Source organism: Eleutherodactylus coqui, chromosome 7, assembly GCF_035609145.1.
Source record: "Eleutherodactylus coqui strain aEleCoq1 chromosome 7, aEleCoq1.hap1, whole genome shotgun sequence".
Classification (NCBI taxonomy): Eukaryota; Metazoa; Chordata; class Amphibia; order Anura; family Eleutherodactylidae; genus Eleutherodactylus; species Eleutherodactylus coqui.
This window is the reverse complement of record NC_089843.1, coordinates 128016441-128037344: the sequence shown is the minus strand read 5'-3', so window position 1 is coordinate 128037344 and position 20904 is coordinate 128016441. Positions and strand designations below refer to the sequence as shown.

Here is a 20904-nt window from a genome sequence, read left to right as displayed (position 1 = left end):
CCTAGTGCAACTGAACAACCGTAACCGAGTCTGCCATGTTATAAGAGGAGTCTTGTAGATATGCTGCCTGTGATATAATTTTATTTATTTATTCTTTTTTTGGTGGAGGGAGAATCAATGCATGTGTTTTTGAGCTTGTGCCTATAATCTTTTCAGACTCTAGCAACATCCCTGTTTGCTAGTACCACATTGATGAGCTTCTTAAGAAACCTGGGGATTTTGTGGAAAGCTTTAAGTGGCCACTCTCAGCATGCATGAAGAACAAGTGAGGTTGGGGGGGGGACGGACTGAACTTTTGTACTAGGGCCTATGGGGCTTTAGCTACGTCTCTGATCCTGGTCCTATGGTAATACTTCATATCTGCTGATATCATGTCTACAGCATAGCTCTTCTAGTCCTAGTCGTGTCTTCTTAAGTCGGGCCTGACTGCTGGTTAAATGGGCTGGCGACAGGATCGGAAACTTAAGTGATTTTTGAACATGCATTCTCGCATCTGCTGTAGTGTCAACTGCGTATGCTTGCTCAGGAAACTCTGGAAGTTACACTGGGGGAAGAGAGGAATAAAGACTAATGTGGCACATGATAGCATAGCGGGAGCGCTCAGGAGTGAGTATTATTCTCAATGGTATAGAACATTTTTGAAAATGAGGCACATTCTCGAAAAACCCATTTAACTAGGGGGGCTGCTAGCTGAATTTTTTTTTTGAGGCTGAGATTCTGCCTTAGTATAGATAAGTGTTTCCCAAACTCCAGTCCTCAGCACCCTCCCCACAGGCCATGTTTTCAGGATCTCCTATAGTAAGAACAGATGTGGCAATGTCTTAGGCACCGACAATAATTACATCACCTGTGCAATACTGAAGAAATCCTGAAAACATGACCTGTTGGGGGTCCTGAGGGCTGGAGTTGGGGAACCACTGTTCTAGATGGTATGAAAATTCCATACATAGTATGAAAGTACAGAGTTATGACAGAAAGTGTATTCAGATTGATCTTTCTAGGGATTTCATCTAGAAATAGAACATTGAATGGTTCAATGGGTTGTGTCTAGAGTTGAGCGAACATACTCTGCCGAACTTGATGCCAGTTCGAGCATTAGCATACTCGATGGTGCTCGTTACTTGAACGAGCATCAAGCAGTGTTTGACCCCGCCCCAGTTTTTGGCTCCTCCCTGCTGTGACGCAGCGCACATCGCTGGCTGGCTGGCTGGCTGGCTGGCGAGAGAGAGAGAGAGAGAGAGAGAGATCGAACCTAGGAGAGATAGAGAGAGAGAGAGAGAGAGAGAGATCGAACCTAGGAGAGAGAGAGAGAGAGATCGAACCTAGGAGAGATAGAGAGAGAGAGAGAGAGAGAGATCGAACCTAGGAGAGATAGAGAGAGAGAGAGAGAGATCGAACCTAGGAGAGATCGAGAGAGAGAGAGAGAGAGAGATCGAACCTAGGAGAGATCGAGAGAGAGAGATCGAACCTAGGAGAGATCGAGAGAGAGAGAGAGAGAGAGATCGAACCTAGGAGAGATCGAGAGAGAGAGAGAGAGAGAGATCGAACCTAGGAGAGATCGAGAGAGAGAGAGAGAGAGAGATCGAACCTAGGAGAGATCGAGAGAGAGAGAGAGATCGAACCTAGGAGAGATCGAACCTAGGAGAGATCGAACCTAGGAGAGATCGAACCTAGGAGAGATCGAACCTAGGAGAGATCGAACCTAGGAGAGAAAAAAAGCTCGGGACCCGGCGTCCCACATACAAAAATGCTCGACTCTCCCATTGTAGTCAATGGGGTTCGTTACTCGAGTAGAGCTCTCGAATTTTACGAAAAGCTCGACTCTAATAACACGGACTCGAGCATTTGGGTGCTCACTCATCTCTAGTTGTGTCTAATATCAAAGTTTATAAAATGAAATGCTAAAGAAATGTATAGATTGTCCTTAACAACATGTAATAAGATATAAGCAAGAAGTAAAGCTAAAACACAATTTAGAAGTAAATGGCTATAATGTGCACTTTAGAAAGTGCTGTAGGCCTTTACCTGCGTACCAGCTGTTTGCACTGCTTTACCTTTCTCTAGTTTAGCCTCTACTGGCACAAACATCATTGTTTTTCTGGTGTTTGCTAGTTTTATTTGCATCCAGAGCAACAAATTCTTGCTTGTTATATAACTTCTTGGCCTATAATGTAAGTGAGGCCCTCCATAACATTACAAAGTGGTGTGTGGTGTGTGTTCAGCCTTCTGCTTGGATAGGGGTAGTGCCCGAGGTTCTCGTCCTAAAAAGGAATTCTAAATCCACTTGTATTTCAAAACTCTTGGAGAAGGATCAGCTATTGTTTGGCAACGCTGTCACAACTACAAGATAATGACTGGAATATTCTGGGCAGAAATAACTTGCATTTTTAAGCCAAGTAAAGCACATTTACTAAAGGGAATGTATTACCTATATTGTTTACCAGCTGGAGGCAGAAACCCATGAGAACAAGGCACAGGCATCTGTTTTTATTTTCTGATTGTAGATGATTTATTCTATTTTCTGCATGTGATGTGCTGTAGACAACAGTCAGCCATGTGGACCATAGCAACCTGTGTTCTGGATAGGACTCATAGGCCCAATGCCCACAAATGGAATTTGTGCACAATTTGTGGCCAATGTCCATCCATAGACATGCTATATTAAAAGATTCTTCCCTGCCCACGAGCGGAAATCAACCGCTCGCGGGGGAGAATCGCAGCATGCTCTGTTTGGTGCGGCAAATTGCATGGACGGCTTCCATTGCAGTGAATGGAAGCCGTTCGTCCCGTGGCACTTTCGCAGTGAGCATTGCATAAGTATCGCCAGAGTCCACGTTATAGCCCAACATCAACACCCCGTCTTGCCCCGGACTGTGCATGCACGCCGCTCGCTGGCCAAGACACTCACGGCAGATCCAGACAGGTGAGTATGGGTCTCTGGGGGTCTTTGCCGAGGCATCAGGTGAGATTTCGCAGTCAGAATCTGACCTGGCCGTGGACATGAGGCCATTGACTTCTATGGAATTTTTCTGCACCAAATCATGTGAATTTTCCTGTGCATTATGTAAATAAAGGAAAACAAAACGTACTTTTGAAACCTACGCTTTTTTGCTACATATCTGCGGATAATCCACAAATGGGTTTTGTTGAGAATTTTGACTTTTCCATTGAATTCAGTGGGAAAAATCCACAACAAATCCGTGACAGAAATTGACCCGTTATGCAGATTTCTAAATCCGCAGCATATCAATTTTCACGTAGAAATTTTCACGCTGCTTGTTAATGAGATTTGTTAAATTTTCACTTAAATGACTGCTACTGTAATCCACGGTGGACTTTCTGTGCTTAAATCCGGACAGAAACTCTGCAGCATTTCCTTTGCTTATGCCTCACGATGAAATCTGCAGCTCCGTCTGCACCAAAATCATCAACATAGTTGCATTGCTAATTTTGATCCAGTGTTTTAGGGCAGTTCCACAGCATGATATTTACAGAAACCAGCTTTTGGGCCAATGCGCATGAGAAGAAACAGCTGAGGATTTCACCTGTGGATTGTGCCACGGACTTTGTTACGGATTTTTATTGCGGATTTCACCCATTTCAATTTAGCAGCAATGAAATCTGCAGTGAAAGTTCAGCACAATCTATGGTAAAATTATGCGTGGTTTCAACTGCCTGGTCAAAACTGACTTCTATGAACTCAGATTGTGGTCCCACGTAGCGACCGTGTCAGATGATTGTTGGTGTTTGCACGGTTTTGTGGCTAAAACTGTGGTATTACCAGCAATTGACTGATAATGTGGTCAATTAACAGTTTTTTTTTTTGTTTTTTTTTAAAGCTGCACCAGGTGGGACTGTACCCTGATGACTAGAGATGAGCGAGCATACTCGCTAAGGGCAATTACGAGAGAGAGCATTGTCCTTAGCGAGTACCTGCCCGCTCGGAAGAAAAGATTCGGGTGCCGGCGGGGGGGGGGGGGGGGGATGGAGGGGAGATCTCTCTCTCCCTCCCCCCCCCCCCCCCCCCCTGCTCACTCCCGCAACTCACCGCTCACCCGCGCCGGCACCCGAATCTTTTCTTCCGAGCGGGCAGGTACTTGCTAAGGACAATACTCGCTCGAGTGATTGTCCTTGGCGAGTATGCTCGCTCATCTCTACTGATGACCCTTTTTAATTGTTTCCAAAGTAGTGCTTAGATTATAGCAGACCATGCGTACAATAGGTCTCCACATATACCGATCTCCTGTCTATCAGTAGATCACATGGTGAAAAGCGTACACCGGATTTAGATTGGGCGCTGTTCTAGATTTTGGATTGAAATTTTGAATATTCGAAAATTACTTGGTTTTCTTGTGTGTTTGAAGAATAGTAATGAAGTACGTTTTCCTTTTACACAGGAAGAAAAGAAGAAGTTTGATAAAGAAACTGACAAGAATTACAGCAATCTAGATAAACACCTTAACATGTCAGCGAAGAAGAAAGAGCCGCAATTACAAGAGGTAACTTGTGTGGTCAGGGAAGGTTCGGACTCCGTTTCATGTTTTTAGTTATTGTATTTTATGTGCTGCAGTGACCCCGTTTTGTATATCTGGACAAGAAGGGCAACAAGCAAGTACATAACATGTATAATAATAATAATAATAATCTTTATTTGTATAGCGCCAACATATTCCGCAGCGCTTACATAGACAGGGGAAATACAGAAAGACAAAAGTACAAAAAAAAAATGTATCTAGTGGAGACCCAAACTCCACTGACTGCTTGGCCAAAAGCTGAAGTCCTAAAGAGATCCTGGCATGTCCGCACAGCACCGTAAATTTAGGGTGTTGGGATTCGTAATGGGGAACTCGGTAATGTATTGCTTATACTCATCCACTCCAACAATCCAGCGGTGTCCCCTTTTGAAGTTGGCGTATAGCATGAAAATCTGACTAGACTTGTACAAGTCTATTGGAGAGCGTGAGCACGGGTCTCTGAAAAGACTCAGATTTTCGTGCCATGTGTCGACTTCAGAGGGAGACAACACTTAATCGCAGGAGTTGGTGACTATTTGAAAAAAATCACCCATTTTAATTTTCAGCTCCTCTATCAGCACCAAAACATCGATTTCAAGGTAACATTTTGCTATATCTAGATCAGCATACCGAGAGAAGGGCTGAATATCCTGCATGTGTCACTTCTTCTTTTTTAATTCACTAATATGACAATTTTGAAATCTATCTTGCAGTATACACACTATACAGTACTCACAGGACTCACATCAGCATGCAATAGTTGTCTCCCATTGGCCCACATTTATTATGCACTTTGCTTCTGATTTTGGATGAAACTGCACTTTACAAAGTCGCAGCTAAGATCCAATTGCAGAATCCATTATTAATAAGTTTGGATGATTGTCACTTATATTTGACAGTGTTTAAGGGCTGTGCCTATGTACATATTCCGAGTCAATGTTGCGCACATCGTGAAAACGGCATCTATAAAAATATGTAGTCCCGCTCTGATTTACAGAGGTCTTCACCACTGGACGTGCCTACTTGTAGTGCTGCTTGTGCCCACAGATAGCTGGTAGGAGTACTTTGAAAATGTAAAACTTCTGACCATGAAACATTGTGTAATGTATAATGTATATGATCTCTAAACATAGTTGTCATTTAAACAAGATACACGCAGTTTACTTGGCCCTCATTGGTCTTCACTTCTTGGTGCAGGGAGCCAGTGAGGATGTCAGTGACATTAAAAGCCATGTGACCTGCTAACTTCAGCCAATGATTAGCTGTGTGAGCACGTGACGTCTTGTTGGTTTATCCTCGTTCTGCACCTGGAAGTGAAGACAATGTAGACCAAGTGTCGGTAGAGTAGGCAAGGTGACTATATCATCTTTTATGTAGGTCCAGTCCTTGATTCTGTTATAGAAGGAAATTAGATTAGTCTGGCGTGACTAGTTTAATACAAGCCATGCTGGCTCTGGTTAATTACTCTATTCTCATCCAAGTATTTACATACATGGGATCTTACGCTTTATTAAAACCTTACCAAACTCTTATAAATAACCGACACAGACACCAGTATTGGATAAAGAAGGCCGCGGTGTTTATTAACTGGGTTACCAACATTGGGGAGAAATGTAATCCATAATAACCATAATACTTCCTGTAAACTCTGTTTTACAGACCCAAGTTTATTAACCAATCAATAACCAGAACAGTTCATGTAGACTCTGTCTTACAGACATGAGTTTACCACCACCAAACTCTCCCCAAGTTTACCTGCCCACCCGCCTAATGCGGGCGACAATCCCCCATTAACTACACAGCGACAAACCTAAGGGAGGGAGGGCGGGATGCTGCTTCCTTTCCAGATGATGATGGCCCACATCTCTGCACCTCCATATCTCACTGCTGCTCCTCTCAGCTTGTTCCTCTGGACCAATCACCAGCCTCTGCCAGGCCACCAGAGTCTACCTGACTACCGCAGGCATTTCCTGCCATTTTTCTTCAGCCAATCATCTGCTGCTGCCAACCAGTCCATCACTGGGCAGAACTCACCCTCTGCCATCTCATCTGACCCAGTAATGACCTTTTGTAACATATCTTGGTTAACCAAAAAACCTCCTCCACAGAGGGCGACATATTATCCATCCATCATGTACATAAAGCTCCCAGATCCCATGAGGCTCCATAGAGGGTGACATATCATCCATCCATCATGTACATAAAGCTCCCAGATCCCATGAGGCTTTCCCTCCTAACTGTCCCTCAAGCCAAAGGATGTGAATATGGAGAGCAAAATGAGGATAGAGTCAGCAGGGAGACTGAATACCTGATAATGCATAATACTGAAAAATGTCTAAATCATGTGAGCGCCAGCCACCAGTGTATGTACGTGACAATGGATAGGGAAAGCTAGTTATGTGTACAACACTTCCTATATTCATGGGTAACATAATATGGATACGCTCTGCTGTCCACATGTCCTTCTGTCATTGAAAGATGATTATCTTGTTAGTTGAGATACTGCAAACACACTGTTTTTCTTGGCCGTCTTTCATTCCCTAGAGGGGTTATTTTCAAACAACTCTACATTTTCCAAAGGGACTGCTAAGGAGGAATGTATGAGAAAATGAGCAAAGGATGTGTTTCTGGCCTCTCCAACAAGGTCATCACACTAGAGAAAAAAGAGAATCCACTATTTCACTTATCTCTCTCAGTATTAGGAATTCATAGCGCTGGAAATTGTTTCCACAAATACTCCCTAATACTGAAATGGGAAGCAGAAACCTACAGAATTCACTTCTCATTGGTATAAGTTAAAGTAACTTCACATACAGCTACATCATTTTTTAGGAAAGTTTTTAGGAATTGTTCATCAACTATATAAAAGTTTTTGGCGTAGGGAAGTTGAGCTTTATGATATATATAGGGTTAATACGATTTCTCGGGAGGATTACTACATAAAAACAGAAAAAATCCAGACAGCACTCCTAAGCAAGACACCTACGATGCAGATGTGTACCCAACCTTAGCAGAGTAGAACCAGACAGTTCCCCCATGTTCTGTATGATCAGACAATAGAAAGTGTATGTATTAGAGATGAGCGGTCGTACTCGGTAAGGGGGATTTCGCAATCGAGCACCGCGATTTTCGAGTACTTCACTACTCGGGTGAAAAGTACTCGGGGGCGCTGTGGGTGAGCGGGAGGTTGCAGAGGGGAGCGGGGGGGGAGAGGGCGAGAGAGAGGGCTCCCCCCTGTTCCGCGCTGCTACCCCCCGCTCCCCTCTGCAACCCCCCGCCCCACAGCGCCCCCAAGTACTTTTCACTCGAGTAGTGAAGTACTTGAAAATCGCGGTGCTCGATTGCGAAATCGGCCTTACCGAGTACGTTCGCTCATCTCTAGTATGTATCATTTTCTTATAAATCGGGATATTCCTCAGAAGGCAGCTCAAAATACGCTACTATAACTGTGTGTAATTAGAATAATTTCCTACTTTTTGGTTTTGTGAAATCCCCATTATACTGCAGTATTATAACGGAGTCTCAGACGATCTGGATTCTCTGATGCCGACTCCGAGGAACTGAAAAACTTTCTTGTAGTACAATAACTATGTTGGGAGGTTTCTGGCTGTCTTGTGCCTTAATACACGTCTGTACTGATATATAATAAATGTAACAATTCATAAATGTTATGACTTCTTAGTGATAGTAAATGTTTATATTGGAGTCAAAAGCTCTTGAGTTTCTTTACAAAGGCTGCACAAATCTATTCCTTAAAGGGAATGGCATGAAATGCACAGCGCAGTTATTCTGCATCTCTAAGCGGCTGTTTTTTTTCTCCCTCCTTTAGGCAGATGTCCAAGTGGAGCAGAATCGGCAACATTTTTACGAGCTGTCACTAGAATATGTATGTAAACTGCAGGAAATCCAGGAACGGAAAAAATTTGAATTTGTGGAACCTGTAAGTGAGGACATTGGTATACAGAGCGCGAATGGTCTGTGTCATACTGTACATAGTTATTGCTGCCTGCAAATCAATCCTACCGAAAAGAAAAATAGCAGTATAGATAATAAAATAACACCGCACTCCCTTCTTAAATCCCCCAGCGCTTCAGCACCAAGGTTCCAGTGGTTCCCCACCAGTCTTTTAGATCCTTCGAGTAATGATGCGCTATAGTGGCTTGTGACTGCTGGAGCCCATTCATTACTGAGGCCAGTACAGCATACCTCTGCTTTCAGGAATTTAACAAAAACTATCAGGCGACCACCGGAACATGGGACTGAATTGAAGAAAACTGGATTATGTTTTATTACACTTTTTTTGATTTTTTGAAAATTCCCTTTAAGAACCCCACTAGGAATGTTCTTAAAACTGCTACTAAATTTTCTACCTTGTATCAAAAGCTATCTCTGCCACTTATTATATGACGGGTTGGTCCTTCTGCTCTCCGTTGACCCTGTTTCTGCCCTGGCCCTTTTGTGCTCTGAGCTTGTAGAAAACACTTAACCATTTTGTGTAAAAAGTCGACTATCGTTCAAAAAAACTTGTTGGATCGTTCGAATTTGAACAATAATCGTTCGGTTGAATGATAATTTGTTCGCTCATCATTCATTTCATGCAAGCGTAAAAATCATCGTTGGCTCATTCGCTTATCGTTCGGTTTTAACCCCAATTGTTCGGTCGTTCTCATTCGCTGGTACAGAGAACTGAATGATCCTTTAAAAAAATAAATAAATAAACAATTTATCTGTGTGTTTACAGTGAACGCCCCAACAAAATGTGTCATCGTTTGCTCAGGCGTACGATTTCTCGCCTCTTCTAAACCGGACTCCTGACACTTAATCAGCTAACTACTTTAAGCTTCCTGCAATATACTTTGAGGATAGAGAACCCCTTTAAGGCCATATTCGCATCTTCTCCATTTGGAGCCTCTAGCTAAAATTCTGCATGAAATCCTGGATGGTATAGTGCAGCATGCTGCGCTGTTTAGTCAGGGGAAATACCAGAAGGCGTAACGAAGGTCAGGCAGACCCCATTGTAGTGAATGGAATCCATTTGGTGCTGTATGATGCAGTCATAGGATGGATTGGTTTCGGCAGGGACTCCGTAAAAGAGAAAACTGAAAGCCAAAGACAGATGTGTATGTGGCCTTAGGCCTCCTGTCCAAGGGCAACGCAGTGAACGCTTTCCATAAACTTAACTATGGAAAGTGCGGTCCGACGTCCACGAGCGGAGGCTTATAGCGATTCGACGCTCGGGGGATTCAAATCCCGGCATGCTGCGATTTGCAGCCGTAAGCCTATCTATTAGACAGGCCCATCCTGGAGACCTGTCAGTTCTCCCCCTGCTCCCCCATGCCCGACTATTGCTAGCGATATTCCATCACAGCCATGGACAGGCAGCTTAAGTCTTTATTGATGGGACTCTTACACCATCTTGTATCTCTCTTTCTGAGGGCAGCATAATATAGTGACAATCACAGTGATCGGTCTGCTGTGTGTATCTGTGCAGTAGCAGCATGTGCAACTTGAAGTAGTCCTGGATATTCATGAGCTGCAGGCTGGCTTCACCCATCCCATCCTCCAGATGGGGATTGACTGCTGTTTGCCTATTACTGTGCATAGAGAGAGAGCTGCCAATCATGGGCTGGAGGGCGCGGTGGGCGTGGCTAGACTGCAGCTCATAAATATCAAGGGCTAGTCCCATGTGTTGCTGCTACCAACAGAATGCGGGTTTCTTCCAAACTACTGCACAGATGCATAAAGCAGACATATCACTAGAATCAGTTTGCTTGTGGCCATCTTATGGTGCTCACCAGGGTCGTAACTAAAGGCTCAGGGTCCCTGATGCAAAAGGTGAGCTGGGGCCCCCCCTGTATCTGTACCCGTACCCATACCTAAACCATGCTGCACAGAGGCATAACTTGAAGCTTCTGGGCCCCAATGCAAAACCTGTAACAGGGCCCTCAACTATAATGCTTTATTCATAGTACTGGGCTCCCTATATGGAGAAGAGAGGCCTTATGGGCCCCCTAAGGCTCCTGGGCCTGGGTGCAACCGCATCCCCTGCATCCTCTATAGTTACGCCCCTGGTGCTTACAGTGAGGACTGCGAAAAGATGGTGACAGATTCCCTTTAAATCATGTTCAGTAATCCCTTCTTTCCCCAGTGGTAGGTAGATAGACCTTTATAAAAGGGATTGAGCTCTCTGTAACTGAATAGATATAGTAAGAAAATATTGGGCACCAGTGTTACCAAACTACATCCTAAATTCACTCTGTAAAAATGAGGAACAAAAATAATACGTTTTTGTTTTTTTAAACTGGAAACAAAAGTGCGGAGTCTGCCATTCTGGTTTACTGCACTAGAACAAAAGCGAAGTGAAAAGTTAAGAAACTAATTGAAACTGAAGATTTTTAGTTTCAATGCATTTCTATGGGCTGAAAAATTGAAATTTTTCTTTCCATTTTTCTGTTTCCATGATGGAACAGCTAGACGGAAAGCAAAACCTTGGTGTGAACTCAGGCCTCATGCTCACAGCCGGGTCGGATTCCAAATGCAAAATCCCGCAGCGGAATCGGACCCGGTGATCCCCAGAGACCTATAGTCACTTGTCCGGATTTGCTACGATTGTCTCGGCCGGCACGCATGCACAGTTCAGGGTATGATGCGCCGGCACTGGACTATAACGCAGATTCCTGCAATACTTCTGCAGTGCTCACTGAGGAAGTGTCGCGGGAATGACTGCTTTCATTGACTGCAATGGAAGCCGTCCGTGCGTTCCCCCCCCCCCCCCGCCAAATAGAGCATGCAGCGATTCTCCCCCGCGAACGGAAAGTCGCAGTTGATTTCCGCTCGTAGGCAGGGAAGAATCTTCTAACATAGTATGTCTATGGATGGACATTGCTGTGGAATTTGTGGGCTTTGGGCCTTAGTTTTGTTTATTAAATATCTGTAGATGTAGACACTACATCGTTCCTGTCTGTCAAGTTGTTACATGTTGTTTCTTGTACAGTTGGGTGAAATATCAGTTGCTATATCTTGATTGGAAAATGTCCCGTTCACTGCATAACGTCTCATCCCTGAGACCCAGGTAACGCCCTGAGGGACCTGTCATAGCACCCACATGGCCGGTTACATCTACAGCATTTTGATGGGTTTTTAGAATGGCTCACACGAAGACTAAAGCCCCCTATCCACGGCAGTGATTTCGCCGGCGGTAAACCGCCCGCGAATCACACCGGCCGATGCTTCCATAGTATCTATTAGATACTGCTGACCGGCGAAGATTCGGCGGCGGCTCCTGCTCGGCGGCTCCCGTGGCGGAGCTTCGCCGCGGGATACCACATCGCCCGTGGACAGCCGGCCTAATAACTAATAATTTTCTGATGTTTTCTTTTAGAACCTTAAAGGGGTTGTCTCGCGAAAGCAAGTGGGGTTATACACTTCTGTATGGCCATATTAATGCACTTTGTAATATACATCGTGCATTAAATATGAGCCATACAGAAGTTATTCACTTACCCATTCTGTTGCTGGCGTCCCCGTCTCCATGGCTCCGTCTAATTTCAGCGTCTAATCGCCCGATTAGACGCGCTTGCGCAGAAGGGTCTTCTCCCTGCTGGTCAGTCCGGGCACGAGCGGCGTTCTGGCTCCGCCCTCTTCTACACGGCATTGCGTAGCTCCGCCCCGTCACGTGTGCCGATTCCAGCCAATCAGGAGGCTGGAATCGGCAATGGACCGCACAGAGCCCACGGTGCACTATGGGAGAAAACCCGCGGTGCACCATGGGAGAAAACCGCAGTGCATCCCTGGGAAAGGACCGGCGGCCATCTTTGGAAGAAGTTTTATAAGTTGCTGAAACGCTAGAACGGTGAGTAGAAACCATCGTTAAATTTAAACTTGTGCATAGTAATGTTTGCTTTAGAAGGGGGACTGGGCAAAAAAAATAAATTCACTTTTGCCTCGAGACGACCCCTTTAACTGGAATTGTGCTTTCTGTGACTATTTCCGGTTCCTCTACTAATAATTTATTTTTTCATAGATGCTGTCTTTTTTCCAAGGAATTTTTACCTTTTATCACCAAGGATATGAACTTGCTAAAGATTTTAACCATTACAAATTGGAGCTGCAAATTAACATTCAGAATGTGAGTGGGATTGTGTTTTTGTTTAAGTTGTTTGCCTCTACTTTCCAGAAGTTTGAACGCTCGTCGTCATAATTACATATCCATCTCTGTTTACCATAAATTTGTGGTGTGAAGAAACCAAAAATGACCAATGCTAACTAGTATTTTCAGGGTTGTGCTTCTCTCTTAGATTGTAAGCTCTATTCCCATGTATCATAGTTTGGTGTGAATTTCATAGTTCTCTGTATTTACACCCATTGCTCAGTCAGCTTAGAAATATGTGTTTAAAGGGTGATAATATACTACTAGCAAAAGTAATTGCTGTACTAAACTTCTATATATTCTGTTTAAGAAGTATAAATGTTTGTTTAGGCCTCCACTATTTATGGTGATTTTTAACTCTCCTTTTCCTATTTTCTTTAAACTGTAAAGTCACTGAGCCACTCTTTAAAATTCACTGTACATTCCTAGTGTATCATGCATCAACTATAAGGTGCAAAGTGAAGAAAAAAATAAGCATCCACCGTACATGGCAACATACTGCCACCTGCAGGAGGACTTACAATGGTGCAAACAGTTTAAATTGCAGTTTAAACCAACAACATTTTCATGGCAAATCAAAGAAAGAACAGAAATATCAGTCCCCTGTTCTGTTTACATTGTACGTATGTTTTTATCTTCAGTTTTGATAGTTGAAGATATCTTTTTATGTTTTGTTTAGTTTTTTTGTTAGGTCCCATGTCCACGGGCAAATTTGAATTGTGGAATCAACGTAGGGCACCCGCGCGGATGGTCTACAATTCAAGCTGCCTATAGGGAGATATGGTTGTCCGCAGCTTAATTAAAGCATGCATATTTGTTTTGTGGACCTTTTTGGTTTGGAAGACAAATCGCAGCATGCTCCATTTTTCTGTGGTTCCTGCAAGGACGGCTTCTATTGAAGTCAATGGAAGTCGTCCAGTCCACAGCCTGTCCGCACTTGAATTGTGGATGGGCTGTGGATTTTGTGGGAAAGCAGGAGATTTAAAAAAAATCTCTACTGCGCATGTGCGGCAGCACGCCGGCCAGCGCTTCTGCATGCATCTGCAGTGAAGACCTGGACAGATAAGCACTGTCTTCTGCCACGGGCACGGTTGGGTTCTGCCCCAGGCTCCTGCATACAGAATCCAAGACGCCCATGGACATGAGGCCTTAGCGTTATTGATCCTAATATTGAAGGTCTTCTTTTGAATTGTTTGCAGATTACCTTCCGAATTCTTTCCCCCTTTTAATTAGCCTCTTTTTTTTTTTCAAAGCTATTATTTCTATCAGGCAAACCTGTGATATTTGCATTATCTGCACATGCTTCCTCAAGACACTTAAGGTGCTTTTACACAGGATGATGATCTGTCAGACAACAGATGCCTGACAAGTTGTCCCAGCAATAATCGTTCCTGTGCTTTTACATAGGAGAGAGCATCGCTGACTGAATTGAGGTGGGGTGGGTCGGGGATCGTTCTGCCCCCCCTCCCCCCCCCCTCCCCCACATCCATTCATAGTAAGTGAAAGGCTGTTTACGTGGAACGATACGTCATTCGGTCGATGCTGCATCGACTGAAGTCTTTCACTTCCCAAAAAGTCTTTCACTTCCCGTGCGTCATTCAGTTTCTGCATGCAGAAAACCTTGGAATAATCGTTCAGATTCTCGCTGGATCATGGAAATCCGAACGCAGCTTCTGGAAAAAGTACTTGACCCGTACAGAATCCTCTAATTTTCCAACAGTGTAAAGGCTTTTCAATCTCTGTGGATATTTATGGATAATGTATCAGTTATTCTAACATAACTATCTTGGCTAATCTTATATACAGATCGCCATCTATTAACTATTTGCTAAAGAGTGCTACATGTCTGTATTTCCTCCTGACGGTTTTGCCAGATCAATCTGTCGTTCTTATGTCCACATGAGTCGGTTATAAAGTTCTGCGGAAAGCTAAGCGAATATATTTTGGGTTTACATATTTCAGACACGAAATCGTTTTGAAGGGACCCGATCAGAGGTTGAAGAGCTGATGAGAAAGATCCGGAAAAACCCGCAGGAGCACAAGCGCGCCAGCCCGTTTACAATGGAAGGCTACCTCTATGTGCAGGAGAAACGTAAGCCTTACTGTCTGTGTTGTATAGTCCATCTAACCAATAATCCCCCCCATATTTAAATTCCAGTAGTTCCTGGTGGGTAGTCTACTCTATTGTGCAAAATGTCTAAATAATACAATTTATTCTTCTGAAGTTTTCAGATGATCTCCATATAAACATTATTCGGTTTCAGCTCATGGCTTATATGTTGAATTGGCACTTTTAGCATCGATTTTGTTCAGTCTAATATCCACATGTTCATAAATAGTTGTATCTTGTGTATTTTTTGTTTTCATATATAGGACCTGCCCCATTTGGTTCCAGCTGGGTAAAGCATTACTGCATGTATAAGAAGGAAACCCAAACCTTTTCGATGTTTCCATATGAACATAGATCAGGAGGGAAAATAGTAAGTATTAAGATTGATTTCAGCTTTAATTCACAGTCTGAAAGCATGGAACAAGGGAAGGAAATGTGGTCTAGAGGCAAAATAAACCTCTTCGGGAAGAGTTTTCATTCCATTACAAGAATTTACAATGACTTGTTCGAACGGTATTTATTGTGACTATCATATTCTAGACTCCCTTTACACGGGCAGATAATTATGAATGAAAATGACTCCACTTGATATTCTGCCCATGTGAGGGTACTGCCAATGTGAGGGTACTGCCAATCACCCAACAAATGCGGAAATGCTTGTTTTTTAGGTGATCACATCTTTCCTTAAGCTGCAAAACCATCCTTGTTGGCAGCACATCACGCTGTGTAAACCGGACGTTTTGCTGACAGCAGTGAAACTGTGTGAGGGCAACTATTGTATAAATGATTATTTATCCCCCATTATGTGTGAATCGGTCTGTGTGAAGGCCAGTTAAACAGACCCCAATCAGCGCTCATCAGAATGTAATCAATGTGTGAAACTAATGGCTACATAAATTGCCCACCTTGCTGCTTCTGTCACCCTTGTATATGGCTAGTAATAAGGCTTTGTCCAAACATCGTTTGGCACATACAGTTGTAGAATACAAACCTGGAAATGCAGTTATTTTTTATTTAAACAAAAAGATTGAGTTTTTTACTATTCCACTAAATAAATTTTAAGTGCGTTTCACTCTTGTAATTGGTCAGAAAAGGTATGAAAGCCTCGATGTCATAGAAAGGGACTGCCAGCTTTCATACATTTTCTGACCTGTTTCCGTTTATTGCAAAACAAAAAAGGCAACATATATTTGTACCACTGAAAATGATACAAAGAAAGTCATTTGAAACATATTTGCCCCATGGAAACCTTTGGTACTCTTAGGTCGCCTGTCCATGGGCGAGTTTGAATTGCGTTCCCCGCTGCAAAAATCCGGCCGCGCGGGACGCAGTTCAAGCTCTCAATAGCGTTGCTATGGAGAGCGCTTCCCCCCTGTCCACGAGCGAAGAATCATTGCTACGGGCGTTGCAGTATCCCGTGGACAGGCAGGGAGCTCGGGAGCAGGAGCCGGCAGATGGATCTCCGCTGTCAGCCTTATCTAATAGATAGGAGGACTGCGGAGAATCACGGCAAATCGCAGCGGAGGCCAAAAGAGTTCCCTTCAGGCCGATATTCTTTGTTATGGAATAGCATAATAGACTAGGTATACAGTAAAAAATGTATGCTACAATAAAATTATATATAAGCTAATGAGAGACTCAGTTCCATTGACTTTGAATGGAGTGCCAGCATGCAAGATCAACCGCTACTCCATTCAAACAGGACACAGAAACTTCTATTATTCCAATTCAGCAGTTATCGCCCATCCACTGATAATGAGAGGTGATAATTGCTTATAAACTGAATACCCTTTTAATGTGATTATTCTCTAATAAACGCAACCCACCATGTGTTGCACTGATACTAATATGGCTGGTTTAGACACAACGATTATCGCTCAAATAAATCTTTTGAGCGATTTTTATTTATTTTTTGGAGTGATAATCGTTGTGTTCTTTAGCACTCAAACGTTGCGCTCCGAGTGGAGGATGCAGAAGACAAGTGGGGTGTCCCTGCTTGTCTTCTGCATCCAGCTGTTCTCTGCTCAGAGCATGAATGTTTGAAAAGTGTATTCCTAAAACATGATTAGCCAGGATGCGCAATAATGGATTATTCTAAAGGTGTTTAAAAACTGTATCTTGTAACCTTATTGGTTGTGAACTCCTCTGCACTGCTATTTTATGTATAAATCCCTCCTGTGTTCTTCCACCAGGTTTCTATGTTATCTGGATTTAGTGGGGGGCCGTAACAGTTGAGGAGGGCTGTATACTTCATGTCGACCGCATGTCCTTAAACTCTGGAGATTATTTCTACAAAGTGTGAACAGTCTTCTAAAAGCCCATCCACTCGCACTGTAGTGTTCATTTGTTGAATATTCCTAATACCCATGATTGTTTTCAGGATCGTTACTACTAAAACTATTGGACCTCGTATTTGTATGAACCATCTGATCATTCTGACTTGATTTTAAAAGCAGAATAAGTTTATACATATTTTTTTTTTCCGTTTTGTTAGGGTGAAGGGGAGAATTTTACACTTAAGTACTGCGTAAAACGAAACACAGACAATATAGACAGAAGGTTCTGCTTCGATGTGGAAGCTATAGAGAGGTAAGATAAAAATGTCAATTTGTAACCTTAAGAGTAAGAAAGCTATAAAGTGAACTGCTCTGTGCATTAAAGGGCTTGTCCAGGATTAGGAAAACACGGCTGCTTTTTTTCCCCCCAAAACAGTGTCACATCTGTCAATAAGTTGTGTCTGGTATAACATCTCAGCTTCATTGAATTGAATGGGGCTCCGCTGCAATACCACATGCAGCCTTTGGATAAGTGTGGTGCTGTTTTCGGAAGAAGGCAGACCTATCTTTCCAGTCTATGCAAACCCTTTTTAAAGTACAGCTTGAGCAGAACATTTTCTAGCTAAAGTCATTAAAAGGGTTTTCCCAAATAAGTTTTATGGCCTATCTGTAGAAAATCTAAAACTGCTTGATGGGAATCTATCCAATGATGCCTTCCCCAGTCCCTAGTACCTGTAGACTTTAACCCTTTCCAATCCACTGTCTGACGTCTTCCTACATTCTGATTGAAGCTTGTACAGCTCCAATGTCAGAAGACGCCCCACAGGGTATTCTTACCGTCTATTGCCAGCCACTCCATTGTCGGAGCCTCTCTGGTGCACACACACTGGCTTTAGCCAGCAGATGGCACCATTGTATAACAGCAAAAAGAGAAAGCCTTTTAGGAAACCCTGAATCCAAAATTGGATTGGAAAGGGTTAATGGAAAGGGAATGGAAGAAAGATCAGTCTTGTTGATCCTTTTGTTCTTCCTGAAATGCAGCAAAAGGTTTCTGGCTAGTTAATAAAGTTATCACGTCTATTATACGTTTTATCTTTATTATACAAGAGTAGGTAACCTCGCATAGTTCTTCCAGGAGATCAGCAATCACCAGAGCGGTGAGGCTGCGGCTTCCTCCACTGTCCCCATGAAAATCACATAAACACTCAGTTGAACGAAGCGCTTGTGTGTATGGTGGAGTCAGGAGAAATACTGTTTATCTGACAGTTATTGAGGGTGTATGGGCACCTTAAAGGGAATCTGTCAGAAGGAGGAGCTGAACAGATTGTATACAGTTTAATGGGGAAAGATTCAGTAGAACTTGTATTTTATTCATTTATATCTCTGCTCATTCTGAGCCGAACAGTCCAATGGGCGGAGCTATCAGTGATTGACAGCTACTTCTGTATGTACAGTCATACACAGCTGTCAGTCACTGATAGGACGCCCATTGAACCACTAAGCTCTGTATGGCAAAGGTTTAAATGAATAGAATACAAGTTCTATTTAATCTTTCCCCATATAATTATATATCCGCCTGCTCAGCTCCTCCTGTTCTATAACATGGTGACTGCAGTTTGGACTGCATATTCGAGCGGACTCTTTAGGATGACAGTGTGTTTTACACGCATGATACACCAGTTCTGCAGCCTATCCTCTAGCGAATCAAAAGTTTTATAACTATTTGTTTTACATCCAGGAAAAAGGAAAGGGTAACCATTCTGCTCATAGAGCCACAGCTTTCCATTTGTTGTACTTATGTGATGTTAAAAGCATGACCCCAGAGTACTGTTTCTAGGAAAGGGCCACATTGTATGCTTGTGGGTCCTACTTTATCATTACCCATGACTTGGAGGTTGTTCAAGGTAAAATCTTTCCCATGCCCGAACATAATAAAACTGCTAATACTCGCCTCTCTTGGCTTCCCACATGTGCCCCGTCCGCAGCCTCCATGATGCTGTGTGTACAGGGCATCACCGGCTGCTGCAGGCAGTCAGAGCTTGGCGATGCAGCAGCCTGTGAACTGTACATCACAGGGGAGACTGATGACAGCGATACAGGACATGCTGGGAGTGGTTAGTATTAACTGTTTTATTATTTTTGGGTATGGGGACCAAAGATTTTCACAAAATTGTAACTCTGGCAACCCCTTTAATTGGTAAAATGGAGGGGTGTAGCCTGAGACGTATGGTATCCATTATGATGAGCGCCAGACAACAGTGCATTAATACTTAACAATGTTTCCCAATATAACCTTCAAGGAGAAACCCCCAACAGATCTTGAAGATATCATACAGAGAAAGTACCGTATATGTACTAATTATTATTAATTTTGTAAAATTAACTAAATCACCTGTGCTATATAAGTGGGAAGTCCCCAAGACATGGCCTCTTGGGAGTTCTGGGGGCTTTATTCACACAGGTTAGCCCATATGCTGTCTGCAAAATCAAATGTGAAAAACATTGAACAGCACATAGATGCCATCCGTATGGTGTCTGATATTCATGGAGCTCTTAACGTTGCATGGCATATTCTCTTCAGTAAACAGAGACCAGAATAGGACATGCAATCGCATGTGTGAATAGTCCCAATTGGCTATAATATGTGCGTGTGTTGTCCAAGTGGAGTCTGTTGGAGACTCAGACAACACATGGATTGAAAACATGGTTATGTGAATATACCCCGAGGAGAATTGTGGTATTGAACCACTTATATGTAAGACAGGACACTGCTCTCAAGGATGTCATTCATATCCAAGTCCTTTTTGACCAGGAAATGAGAATAGAAGCTGAAGTGATAGTTATCAATGCTCAATAACTTAGGGCCCATTTAGACACAACGATTATCGCTCAAAAGCCATCTTTTGAGCGATAATCGTTGCGTGTAATTGTGCCCATCTGCCAGTTTTCTGCTGAACGATGGACCTCAGTTCAGCTTGAAATCCATCCTTCAGCAGAACATGTGATAAGACAGAGACCGCAGGCTGTGCTCTGCCCAGGGAGCACTGATAACAGCTGATTGCATTGTCTCAGCTGTCAGCTCCGCCAGCAGAACAAAGGGAATTTATTCAGAGAACAGCAGGCGGTCCTCTAAATAAATTCAGCTCCAGGTGGCTCGCAGGCTACTAATTGGTACTAATAGACATTACTATTAGAGATGAGCCAGCATACTCGTTAAGGACAAATACTCAAGCGAGTATCGTCCTTTTCGAGTACCTGCCTGCTCGTCAGCAAAGATTCGGCGGGGGTGAGCAGTGGGTTGCGGGAGTGAGCAGGGGGGAGCCGGGGAGAAAGAGAGACACCTCCTGCCCCCCTCCCATGTCTGAATACACCTTGAGTCAAGTGTTGAAATTTTGAGAAATTAAGACCCAAAGACCTGAGCACTACAACTGTTTGTGTTTTTAGTAGTTTGGTTCAATTGTGTTTGTCTATAATTGTGACTTGGATAAGAATCAGATCACATTTTCTTAGTAATCTGTGAAGAAATCCAGGCAATTCCAAAAGGTTCACTAACTTTTTCTTGCCACTGTATCTGATATCCAACATATTCAGTCCTAGTTTTCCCCAAAGGCAAATGTCAGGGAACGGTTGAGCCTTATGTATACATGTTAGACTTTGTATGATTTGGCTAAGTGTACATAAGGTTTCTGCCAAGGAGGTAAAGAAAATATGTAACAGGATACCTATACAGGATGCACATACAGTTGCATCCGGTTGTCATTATGTATTATAAAAAAAGAGCAGCGAAGCGGTTATATGTTAATACTTATAGTGGAAGTCAGTGTAAACAGGATACAACTTTATAGGCAACTTCTC

At 43.1% G+C, this 20904-nt stretch overlaps 1 protein-coding gene across 2 annotated transcripts in view; it reads left to right on the top strand.

The window, feature by feature from the left end:
• ARHGAP10 (Rho GTPase activating protein 10) overlaps positions 1-20904 on the top strand; it is a 227108-nt gene that overhangs the window by 58233 nt on the left and 147971 nt on the right. For both annotated transcript variants that reach the window (XM_066573663.1, XM_066573664.1), the window contains exons 5-10: positions 4398-4499; positions 8344-8454; positions 12538-12642; positions 14626-14755; positions 15037-15143; positions 17268-17362. In XM_066573663.1, coding sequence (XP_066429760.1) covers positions 4398-4499; positions 8344-8454; positions 12538-12642; positions 14626-14755; positions 15037-15143; positions 17268-17362 — 650 coding nt within the window. The remainder of the gene's footprint in view (positions 1-4397; positions 4500-8343; positions 8455-12537; positions 12643-14625; positions 14756-15036; positions 15144-17267; positions 17363-20904) is intronic.